The sequence below is a fragment of the Gopherus flavomarginatus genome, chromosome 6 (genome assembly GCF_025201925.1).
Source record: "Gopherus flavomarginatus isolate rGopFla2 chromosome 6, rGopFla2.mat.asm, whole genome shotgun sequence".
Taxonomy (NCBI): domain Eukaryota; kingdom Metazoa; phylum Chordata; order Testudines; family Testudinidae; genus Gopherus; species Gopherus flavomarginatus.
In genome coordinates this window covers 65,504,752-65,517,035 of record NC_066622.1, presented here as the reverse complement: position 1 = coordinate 65,517,035, position 12,284 = coordinate 65,504,752, and the positions used below count along the sequence as shown (strand labels likewise).

Genomic DNA, 12,284 nt, shown 5'->3' with positions numbered 1-12,284 from the left:
ATGCACTATTCCACATCTAGGCATGAATGCAGCCTAACCCTCCTCTCCCAAAGAGCCTGCACCGAAAAAATTCCTTCCCGAAAAAAAAAAAATCCACTTACCGGGAACCTGCTCTTCTCTTTGTTTTCCACCAAGTACCAGCCACTGCAACTGGCTACCTTCCTCCTGGCTCGAGAAGAGCTCCTGGCTGCATGCCTCCAGGGATTCCGGGGTGTCTCCCACCGCCCCAGCACCCTCACTCCTGCTTTCATCATCATCATCCTCGCCGCGCTCTGAAGTGTCCATGGTGGTGCTCAGAGTAGAGGTGGGGTCACGCCCAAGTATCGCGTCCAGCTCTTTGTAGAATTGGCAGGTCACGGGGGCAGCACCAGAGCGGTTGTTTGCCTGTGGGCTTTGCGGTAGGCATTCTGCAGCTCCTTCACTTTAATCCTGCACTGCAGTGCATCCCGGTCATGGCCCCTTTCCATCATGGCCCTTGATATCTGCCCGAAGGTATAATTCCTGCAGCTGGGACTGGACAGTTTCCTCCCCCCAAACACTGATGAGGTTCAGCAACTCACCATTGCGCCACACTGAAGCTCGCTTGGTGCGTGGAGACATGGTCACCTGGAAAGATTTGCTGATAGCACTCCACGCCTGGCTGAGCAAACAGGAAGGGGATTTTTAAAATTCCCGGGGAATATAAAGGGCGGGTCTGACTGTTGGTCACCTGAGGCCAAGGCAGTAGAGTTCGAACTGATGACCAGAGTGGGTAGAACAGGCATTGTGGGATACTGCCGAATACTTCTGGATGCCAATCAGAACGCATTTGGCGGTCACACTGGTGCTGCACCGCACTAATGTTTATTTCTCTTGGGGAGGTGGAGTACCCAGCAGCACTGTAGCCGTGGAGATACAGCGCTGTATGTACCTTTCCAGTGTGGACGAGGAGTGAGGTACAGCGCTGTGGGCGGCTTTATTGCGCTGTAACTCACAAGTTTAGCCAAGGCCTTAGTAGCCAGGACATTTTACAGAAGGGATGTACCAACAGTAGATTTAAAAGTTAGAGCAAGTGCCCATGGCAAAGGAATTTCTAACAATGGTAGGAAGACTTACTACATAAGAAGTTATTAGAGAGACAAGGTGGATGAAGTAATGTCTTTTATTAGACCACCTTCTGTTGGTGAGAAAGAGAAGTTGGTCCAATAAGAGATACTACCTCATGCACCTAGTCTCTCTAATCCCTGGGACCGACATGGCAACTACACTGCATATGTAATAGGTTAGGAAGAAGAAAACTATATGGTCTTTTCTTAAGTCACTCATGTCCTTACACAAAGAAGTGACAAGGAATAAAAAGAAAGGAAGGGAACAAAGGAAGGAGAAACTCATGAACAGGGAGATTATAGGGCTTGCCTACACACAAACTGGAACCAAACAAGTCTGGTTTAATTCACACTATTAGTTATTTTGGTGCAGTCCTATCTGTGAGACACAGAGTATGACTGCCCGATTTTGATTTAGCTTAAGTGAGTACAAAAAATGGACAAATTGAAATGAAGTAATTATTCCAAAACAAATGTCCACCCTCAGACTTGCACCAAAATAGTATGAATTAAAAACAGATGTTATTTTGGTTCCAGCGTGTGGGTTGACAATTGATAATTAGGGCAATCAAACTGGAAGGACTAGGCGAAGACAGAGCAGAAATTACAACTCTGAATCCTAAGGCCCATTTTCAGATGTGCTAAGGCAATGATTCTCAAAGCAGTCTGCTGAGCTGTTTCTAAATACACCTCTACCCTGATATAACATGAATTCAGATATAACGCAGTAAAGCAGTGCTCCGGGGGGTGGGGCTGTGCACTCTGGCAGATCAAAGCAAGTTCGATTTAACACGGTTTCACCTATAATGTGGTAAAATTTTTTGGCTTCTGAGGACAGCATTATTTTGGGGCAGAGGTGTAATGGTCAAATATTTCAGTTGTCAAGGAGCTTGGGGAAAAACCACTATCTAAAATCCTCTTTCTGCCCATTATGCAGCTGCTACATCCCATTCATTGTTACAGACTAGGGACCGAATGGCTAGGCAGCAGTTCTGCAGAAAAGGACCTAGGGGTTACAGTGGACGAGAAGTTGGATATGAGTCAACAGCGTGCCCCTTGTTGCCAAGAAGGCTAATGGCATTTTGGGCTGTATAAGTAGGTGCATTGCCAGCAGATTGAGGGATGTGATCATTCCCCTCTATTCAACATTGGTGAGGCCTTATCTGGAGTACTGTGTCTACTTTTGGGCCCCACACTACAAGAAGGATGTGGAAAAATTGGAAAGAGTCCAGCGGAGGGCAACAAAAATGACGAGGGGGCTGGAGCACATGACTTATGAGGAGAGGCTGAGGGAACTGGGATTGTTTAGTCTGCAGAAGAGAAGAATGAGGGGGGATTTGATAGCTGCTTTCAACTACCTGAAAAGGGGTTCCAAAGAGGATAGATCTAGACTGTTCTCAGTGTTAGTAGAGGGCAGAACAAGGAGTAATGGTCTCAAGTTGCAGTGGGGGAAGTTTAGGCTGGATATTAGGAAAAACTTTTTCACTTGGAGAGTGGTGAAGCACTGGAATGGGTTACCTAGGGAGCTGGTGGAATCTCCTTCTTTAGAGGTTTTTAAGGTCAGGCTTGACAAAACCCTGGCTGGGATGATTTAGTTGGGAATTGGTCCTGCTTTAAGCAGGGGGTTGGACTAGATGACCTCTTGAGGTCATTTCTAACCCTTATATTCTATGATTCTATGTGTGCCTGAAGTTTCTTTGGTGTCAATTCAACAGTGATGAAATTTACCAAGTGTGGTAGGGCAGCAAACACACAGGAGGACAAATCCAAACTAACAATTAAAGCAGTGGGAAGCTACAGCCGGGGAGAGATTTGGTACTAATAAACAGAGTTCTAAGATTATGAAGAGGAAGCAAAACAGCAAAGATATAGAATTGGTAGAAGCAACTGAGCAGCGGTACTCATGAAAGCAAATGCATTTTCAGCCTCTTGCCATGCTACTTTCCTAATATTACTTTGTGACCATACACTCTAGGTGTTGCAGAGAGAGGGGAATGTGTCTACAAGATCTTTATCTTCTGACATGATCCACAAAATGGGAAAAAACATACAATTATTGCTTTAGGTGACAAAGATTAAAAAAAATTTCACCCTGTATGGTTTATGTTTCCATACAGCTTCTTTCTTATACCAACTTGAAATTATATCAGATGTCATAGGATCAGATTGACACAACTTGTCTGCTTTTTAACCAACACAACTGAGTTAGAAAGGGAGGATCAGATTCAAAGGAAGGCTGAAAAAAGAAACTTTAGACTGCAGGGGTGTATGAGCTCATGTCAAACTGCCTTTTATTATTTCATATTTGTATTACCATTGGCTAGGAGCCCCAGTCATGGCCCAAGGCCCCACTGTGCTAAGTGCTGTAGAGACGGAATAAGATGACTGTCCCTTCCCCAAAGATCACCTTGCCTTTAAAGAAAGAGTAGATACACTGATCAGAACACTTGCAGTGATGAGAAATCCAATGTCATAGTTTAGGATGTAAACTTAACACCCGCACAAGACAAGAAAAATGGTCTTTTACACCTACAGCAGAGAACAACAGGCTAAAAACACTGTGGGTTCTTTTTTGCCTTCCTTTGAAGCAGAAGTTCGGTGCAGCAAATCTTATGTGCTTATGCCATTTCCTTCTCAGGAACCCATCCACTCATTGCACGGATATGCAAAAATCCCAGCTAAGTACATTCAAGATGGTAGATGTTGGTTCAGCAAGGCAACTTCCATAAACATTGAAAGGGGTAATCTCACAACATTCCTGCAGACACAATTTATTCCAGATAATTAATGCACAAAGCCCATCACTTATCTCAAAGTATCAGTTCAGCAGTGATTTTGGACATAACAAATATAGGAACATGCCCTCTGTAACAGACTGGAATCTCTCCAGAAAATAATGATGGGTATTTAGCAATGATTGGCTTGTGTTTTCATATACAGATTGAAGAAAATATTATTTTCATCAGTGTTAAATGTACAATATCTATGTTTTAGGCTACAGTTCAAGTGTATAGAGGAGACAATGAGATTCAAATTAAAGTGCAATGCACAGATTACAAGTTTAGCCTAGACTTGCAAGAATGCTGTTGCCAACTGCTGTGTTTAATTTGAACTTTATTTTTGGATTCAAAGAAAATTAGTAATTCTCTTGCCATGTTAATGATGGGGTACTCTGAGAAAAATGGGGTCCTTGAGATTCTAATTGTAGCTAATAATACTGTCTCAAAATATCAACTAGAATGGTTATGGAAATAGACCAAAAAGCAATCGTAATTTAACCCAAGCCATCTCAGCAGAAAGGGAATGTTCTCAGCAAAATAAAGGTTCAGAAGGGGTGGAAAGTTAAACACATCCAAACAGGAAATATTAAAAATACAGAACTTGATTGGCAGCAGGTTGGATTGTGATTACTCACCTAGACCCCAGTCTCTCCCCTTTCTCCCTCTCCACCCCCAAGTACAGGGTTTGGAAAAATAATAAGCAGTGTTTATTTACTAACAATGACATAAAATACATCTTAATATTTTTTTTATTTCTTTACAAATTAAAAGATGCATTGGAAAAAACAAGAGTGAAGAAAATGAAAGGTTCACTTATGAGCTTATTTCCCTCTCTTATATTAATGCTAGAAATTAGTATTGTGGAAGTCTGTGGTTGCCGAGCATTGTATTCCTAGGAAGCTCTCTTCTGTGGTTTAAAAAAAAACCTCTACATTTTTGGTTGGAGGCAGTGTATGGGGTAAAAAAATGTCAGCCACATATATATGAAAAAATGCTGAAGAATTGTCTACTGCATCGTAAAGGAGTTTCTTCATTACCGTTTTCATTCCCCTGTGTGTGCAGTGATACCAGAGAAGACAAAACTAGCGGCAGTAGAAGAAAAACAGATTTACACACTCTGTAAATGGGACTAAAACCACAGAGCCAAGTTTTTTGTTTTAAAACAAAACAGGTCTTCTGCACAAGGACCTTATTTTGAAAAGCCAAGTCCAGCTAAAACATGTCCTCTAACTGCATCCAATCTGTTCACCCATTATTCTGCATATTCTCCCATTTCTCCCTCCCATCTTCAGTGCTGCTGCCCCCTCACTAAATCCTGGGTGTTGTAAGAGCTCTGTCGGTGTTAAAGTAAATTACCCCCCTTTCAAAAATTAATGAGCAAGCCCTTAGAATTTTGAATCTGATTTAGACTCATCACTCCCCTTTGCAGGAGTCCTCTCTTCCATCTTTACAGAGTGGAGAGGCAGAGTGGCCAGCCACAAAGTGGATAGGCTAATCTGTCTGAGGTATCTTAGGTTAACAAACAAGGCTTATAAAAAGTTTTCTATGCAGATGGATCAGTAGGTAGAACAGGGGTTATAAACATACAGCGTTGAAAATATTCTTTCCACTATGGCACCTTCCCAACAACTGAGGTCAAGTATTTGGTATTACCTTATGCAGCGCATCTTAAACTCTATTCTTGTTCCTTTGCATCCCCTTCCTTGCACTCTGGGGTACAAAGCAGCCTCAAGTTTACACCAGTAGAATTCAGATCCTTGCTTATTTGCTGTGATTCAGCCTAGTCTGAACAGAAAATGGCCATCTTGTCATCCAGATCCTGTTCCCTACAGCCCCATGTCACCTTGCTAAAAATATTTCCTATTTAAACTGAAACAGGGAGGGGGCAGGTACGATCACCATGAATAGAACAGTGTAGGTAGGCTCTAGTAAAACAAGTGAGTGACAAAAGGCCATAGAACATGGAAGGGGTAAGACGATGCTACACAGAGAAATAAGATAGGGGAGGTTGCTCTTCCAGAGGAAGGGAAGGTGATTGCAGGGGTGCCATTCATGCCAACAGAAGGCACTGATTCTACCCCTCTCCCATTCAGCAGCTGTTGATTGTTGCTCACTCACTTTTAAAAATTATTTATTCTACTACAGTTCTGCAGAGCAACTCTTACTATAATAAAGATGTAGAGATATGGGAAGGATTTGTCCTGCTAGCCCCTGGCTCACAGCTCAGCTGATAAGTTGTCTGGTTTTTTTTTTTAAATGAAGACTCCTGAGTCCAGAGGGCCACAAGCTGCAGTTTGTGCTCTGCATGTTGTATTTTCCCCTAAACTAGGAAAGAGATGTAAAAAAAATGCTTAAGTGCTCCAACTCCCACCATCTGGCTGGATGGCCTGCCTCCTGTCCTCCCCCTCCTGGCTCCTCTTCTCTTGGAGCATGCACGCACACACAAACACACAGCAACGACTAGTAGTTCTGAAGAGTTATCGCTTTTTCACCCAATGCTGAATCATGTACAGTGAACCGAGAAACTACATTCATTACAACAGGATTAGCGAGCATAGGGGAGTAGATTCCTGCCAAGTACAGGAAACAATTTAGAGACAGGTATAAGACCTGTTTCAAAGGCCTTTTCTCTGCCCTCACCAGGAAATTTTGCATCTCTCTCAAATGGGGCTGGGAGAGGTTGAAAGGATCTCTGCTTATGCAATGTGTATTAAAAATTATGGAATTGTACAGGTTTCTATGTTGTCCTTCTTGAGGGAGCTGGGCCCATGGATCAGGTGGTTAGTGGAGACTGAAATGTCACTGCTGGAGTCCAGCACCACTCCCTCCTCTAGCTCAGTAGCTGCCGAATCTCCTTGTGCATATGACAGAGGAAGTCCACATATGAAGCCCCACCACTCATGCTCTTGTCCTCCACCAGAAAGTGTTTGAATAGCATCTCCAATTTATCTTCTTGCTTCACAATTATTAGCTATAAGCAAACAAAGATTTGTGAGTAAGCATCAGCTAGTGATTTTGGTACATAAGAAAAAACATTTAAGTGACATAAGAAGGCTGAGCAACTAAGAACTCCAGAACAAGAAATCACTGAAGTCACCTACTCAGAACATCTTAATTTCTGTGTCTAAGGTTAAACCTCAAGCAAGCTTAGAAGTATTAGAGTCTCCAGGGTTGCCTGTACATTAAAGGGGTTCTAGAAATTCCAGTTTTGGCTAGGTGACCAGTAAAGCAGAGGAATTCCACTCTTAATCAGAGGTCCAGTGAACAGAGCACAGGACTGGAAGTTCACGAGACCAGAGTTCCATTTCCAGGTCGGCTACTTTAAGAACTCACTTAATTTTTGGTCTTCAGTTCCCCATCTGAACATGGGGACAGTGATGTTTAGTCACTTCACACAGTATTTTGGGATCTCTGGATGAAATGGACTATATAATCATAATACAAAAGTTATACCCAAGTGACTAAATATCCAAAATACAGGAGGACAGTAATATTAAAAAAACCCTCTTTTCTGTGGTCATGGAATGTTAAGCCAGTCAGTTGTCCAGACAGAGAGCCCCGATGCTCAGCCTAACACAACACCAAGCAACAACAGGGGTGCAGCATTAGCAAACTATGTGCATATGGTCAGATGTGGTGCTGAGGGCAGAGCACCTCCAGCCACCTGACAAGTGCATCACTAGCCGAATGTACAATGGCTGTGTGCTCCTAACAGTTGGCTTCCTAATACTGTATTTCTTGTTTCAGAAAGCCTTTTAAAGGTTTGCTGGGGGAAGAGCAGTAATACATAGAGCCCTGCAAATCTGTGGATATCCACATCCACGGATGCGGTTATCTGCGGACCATGTTTGTGGCTCATAGATGGACGCAGATCCAAATTTTATACCTAGAGCCCTGTGACTCAGCGGATATCCACGGACCATATTTGCAGATTGCATGCGGATAAAAAAATTTGTATCCACGCAGGGCTCTAGTAATACAATATGTTTTGTCTCCACTAGAGCCAGAGCAGAAACAAACAGGGAAAGGTTATAAATCCCCTTTTAAAATGAATTATTTAATTTTCCCCTTATGGCTTGCGTGGAGTAATCAGGACCTTCTGCCGCCTCTCATGAGTTCTTATGCCCTTACAACAGCACTGTGAGACCCAATGGCTACTTCCATGTCTTACTTTCTATTACAAAAGCTAAACTGAGCACCTAGTTGTTTTTACAACAGTACGGTATATAGATTTTAGCAGACCCAAGACTGGAAATCAAACATTCGTAAAGGCTCAGGCAGTCTCTCTGATGGGGAGAGGCTGTTTAAACTTGCTTTTTCATTTCCCCTCCAAGCTTATCTGTACTGGGCATAAATAAACCTTTTATCTTAAAAACAGGTCAGGATTTCTAGGACTTGCTCCTAATTCGTTTCCTTAAGACTTTGAAAGCAGCTCAGCTGCCTCTGGGCTCTGAGTTCCACAGCTGAGCTGGAAGTAGAAGTGATGTCCTCTTTTTGATACATCACTGCTATCACTGCTCCAGCAGCAGGACTTCACAGGAAAATCATTGGTTCGCCTCCATGTAACTGACGGGTAGCTTATACCATCAGTACCAAATACGGCCTAGTTACTTCCATGGGAACTGCAATAATTTACTCCATCTGCCCCATGAGGCATAATGGTTTTGGAGATGAGGTCCCAGACATGTTCATTTGAGAGTTCCTGTATGGCTAGATCACCACCAAAGCGGTCCAGGCTACTAGTGTCCAGTGCCATATATAGAGAGACCATAAAATCCACAGATATCGGCAGATTTTTGTAGATTGCAGCTTGGATTCGGATACAAATTTTTTATCTGCACAGGGCTCTACAGCACACACTCACCCAAAGGAGCAGCTGTCACCCAGCCCTCAGGGTCCAGCTCGGCTCTCTGAATCACACAGCAGCGGCAATAGTCCACTGGGCATTCTGGAAGTTGTAGTCCAGAAGGAGGAAGTAAGCTACAACTCCCAGAAGTAAGTTCTGTGCTCCTGCGCAGTGAGCCAAGCGCAGCATGTTAGAGCTGCTGCAGCTGCATAGTGGTGTCCGAGTCCTGCACTGGAAGGGTGGTGCTGCACATAAGCGCTCAAGATTGTAGCTTTCCTGACCACAGCAGGGAAGGAGGTATGATGGGGCGGAGAAGGTGGTGGGAAATCTCTATGAAGAAGTGGGGGGCAGCTGAGGGTTTGGCACAGCCCTGCATCACTCTTGTGCAGTCACCTGTGGAGCTGTTCGTAGAGCCTTTCAAATCCATGGACCTCCACGGACAATTTATGCTGATCATGGATCGGATATGGATGCCAATTTTTGTATCCGCGCAGGGCTCTACATATTTGACTACTATTTGGGACACTAGAAGAAAGTAGAGCCCCAGCCTAACGTTAATAGTAAATGCAGTGAGCCAGAAATGCAAAGTAAGGTTCCTGCAAAACAATAGCTGTTGTGCTACACAACCTCAATGCCAACAGCATGATGATACAGACATGTTAATAATTTCAAGTAACAGAAGACTGAGAACGGGTTTGATATTACAGATTATGAGAGTAGGTCTGGTGTCACCTGCTCAGGAAAGGCAGTGGAAGGAAATTAAAGAGCCACAACTAGGAGCCAAGTTCTTTACCTTCATGTAGCGGGATCTTTGTGCCTGAAACATGTCAATGATGGATCGCACTCTCTTAGAGAAGGGGTTTTCCAAGACTGGCAAGGTACTCTGGAATGCAAAAGACCAGATCCCCATTACACACACAGAATTACAGTAGTGTCAATAACCAATTCTGCTGCTTTCCTCATAACACACAGGTAAAAGTCCAGGCTTTCAGACCAGTCTCGCTACTTGCTAGCCAGGAATAGGTGAAGTCATTGGAAAGACTATTTTTAAAACGAGATTGTTGAACAGAGGATAGAAATACAGAACTATTACCCCATTTGCCTGGCACATACTGGCAGTGCTTTCTTCACTGAATGGCTTGGTCAGACAAGCTATAAGAGTAACTTGCCCAGCTAGGCAAGTGGCTAGAAATCAGACTGAAGGAACTCCAAGTGAATAGTTTAGGTACAGCTAGCCTCTTAACTGTCCTTAACGTCACCAGCTAGGTAAAACAACAGAATAACACGTTAGCCAGACGGAAGGTCCTGGGTTTAAAGACAGTGAAATGGGCTTGAGGTCTCACCTAGAACACAGCATATGACTATATTAGTGGCCACCATGCTCCAGGCATGGATGTGTTCCTCCTCTGAGTCCAGATCAACCTCTATTTATTTGTGCTAAAAGGGAGCTCTAATCACCTCAGAGGCACTGTCCCCCCCAGACTCCAGAGGTCTCTGTACAGTCCAGGGAAGGACTGGGCAAGCTACTTATTGTTCCTCCTCTGGCCCAAACTTACCAGTAAAAGCTAATACATCCCCCGGCAGTAGAACTTCACTGCTAGGGAGCCAAGGGCCAAAAAGGGGGCACAAGTTATATACAGATGGCCCTGGCCTGTCACAGCCTCCTAGGATCTGCCAGACTGGAGGGTGTGGGGACAGGCCCTGCTGTTAGTAAGCCCTTCCCACACTCCTCAAGGGATGCGGTGGGAGAATCTCTGCAAAAGACTCTTAAGATTTCTAAATAAAAAACATTTCTTTCAGTCTCATGCATGTGGCAACAAGGGGACAATGTGGCCCCATGCTGGGCTTTAGCCAGCTTTCCCAAACTTGCTTTCGTGAACAGGGATATAAGTAGAGGGTTCTGAAGCTGATGTTCATGCCAGCTAAATCAAATGCATAAAACGTTCCTATGAGTTACAATGAAAGTGCTCAATGAAATTTTAGGATGACGACCTTCTGAGCTGGATGCTCATTGCTCCAATTATTGGGAGTCATGCACACATCCTCCTTCGAACCTGCTCCCCCCCATCCAGCTCACCAGAGTGCTGCTGATGTAGTTGAAGGATGACACTCCAAAGAGGTTCTGGATCAGGCCCTGCTGTACATTCACTCCTACCCACACGAAGATGTTCAGTCCATTCTCTAGCAGGTACATGTCGCCCTTAGAGAGTCGCTCTTCAGAGTTGCGGATTGCCGCTGGCAAGGTGTCGCTGTCAACATCTACTTTGGTCTGTTCAAATATTAAATGAATTGAGCCCCTCGTTAGACATTCTTACTTAGTAATGTTTAGCTAGGAATTACAAATGTTACAGAGCAAGGACTACATAGATGCCCCTAAGTCTTGTGAGCCACACCAATTCCTGCCCTAAGTTTCTCTGACTCATCAGGTACCTGCTCATACATTTCCTTCTTCTAAAAAAAAAAAAAAAAAGACATCAAATCATGTACCAATCTGCAGTGCTGCACCAATTGGGAATGAATTGCACTATTAGCTATAACATCTTTCCTACTGAGTATGGTGTGAAACAGACTAGAGACTATTTACTGCTAACAAGAACAGATGGGCCTCATGGCCCTAGCAGCAATACTCTGCAATCCCAATACTGACCCCTGGGGTAGGAGTGCATTCTGCAGCTAGTGTTACTCCAGGGGTCTTCCCATTTAATTAAGGAGCAGCATCAGAAAAATCCCAATCCGTTCTCCTAGGTTGGAAGGACTGTGGTTGTCATGTAGGATAACAAGGATGCAGCAAGAGGACTTTCCAGGCTGCAAAAGAGCACACAGGACCCCGCTTACCCATTCCCACCAAGTAGGAGGAGGATTAAAAACCTTGTCAAATCCAGTGTGTGAGGTAAACATACATACAATTTATGGTATTAAAGAGGCACCTGCTGGATGGCACATCTCAACTACTGTCCCATAGTGCTCTTACATCTCACAAGGAAAAGTTACTCTTCTGGGGCAGGGGGGGGAGGAGAAGGGGAGGTGGAGTCTCTGGAATGAAGACTACTTGTGGCATGTAACAAGGCTTGAATATAGTCGGAACAGAAGCACTTACCAGAGGCAAAAGCCTGGGGTAAAAGAAAACATTTGTTTCTGCTACATCCATGGAGCTGACTAACTGGCGGATGTAGGCGCGGTCATCAGTGGTGACTTCTGCCCCAGGCTGCAGGACATCACTCTTCAACACACAGTTCAAGTACACAGGAAGCAACTTCATGCATTCAGGGAGGATCAGCTACAAATGGCAAGATGGGGAATAAAGAGACAGAAGTTAATCAGCCATCTCATTGAATGAGACAGTAGGTAATTTCAATGACCACCAAAAAAAAAAGAGAGAGGGGGAAACTTAGAAAGGAAATCGCAATGGATCACAGTAACAATTTCTTAGAATTCTAGAGCCTAATAGTTTTCACACTGTGTAGTTCATTCAGACAGGAAAACGCTTTGGATCATTATGGCATTGTTAGTTCTTTAAGATGTCTGATGCTGAGATTCAGACACCCACTCTGTGGTTTTCTTACTTCATAATAG

General features: G+C 43.8%; 1 protein-coding gene across 4 annotated transcripts in view; it reads right to left on the bottom strand.

Moving 5' to 3' along the window:
- Positions 1 to 3,840: 3,840 nt before the first annotated feature.
- SEC24C (SEC24 homolog C, COPII coat complex component) overlaps positions 3,841 to 12,284 on the bottom strand; it is a 67,468-nt gene continuing 59,024 nt past the window's right edge. For all 4 annotated transcript variants that reach the window (XM_050960029.1, XM_050960030.1, XM_050960031.1 and 1 more), the window contains 4 exons: positions 11,809 to 11,988; positions 10,789 to 10,980; positions 9,505 to 9,594; positions 3,841 to 6,836 (listed from right to left, as the gene is read on the bottom strand). In XM_050960029.1, coding sequence (XP_050815986.1) covers positions 6,696 to 6,836; positions 9,505 to 9,594; positions 10,789 to 10,980; positions 11,809 to 11,988 — 603 coding nt within the window. In that variant the 3' untranslated portion in view covers positions 3,841 to 6,695. The remainder of the gene's footprint in view (positions 6,837 to 9,504; positions 9,595 to 10,788; positions 10,981 to 11,808; positions 11,989 to 12,284) is intronic.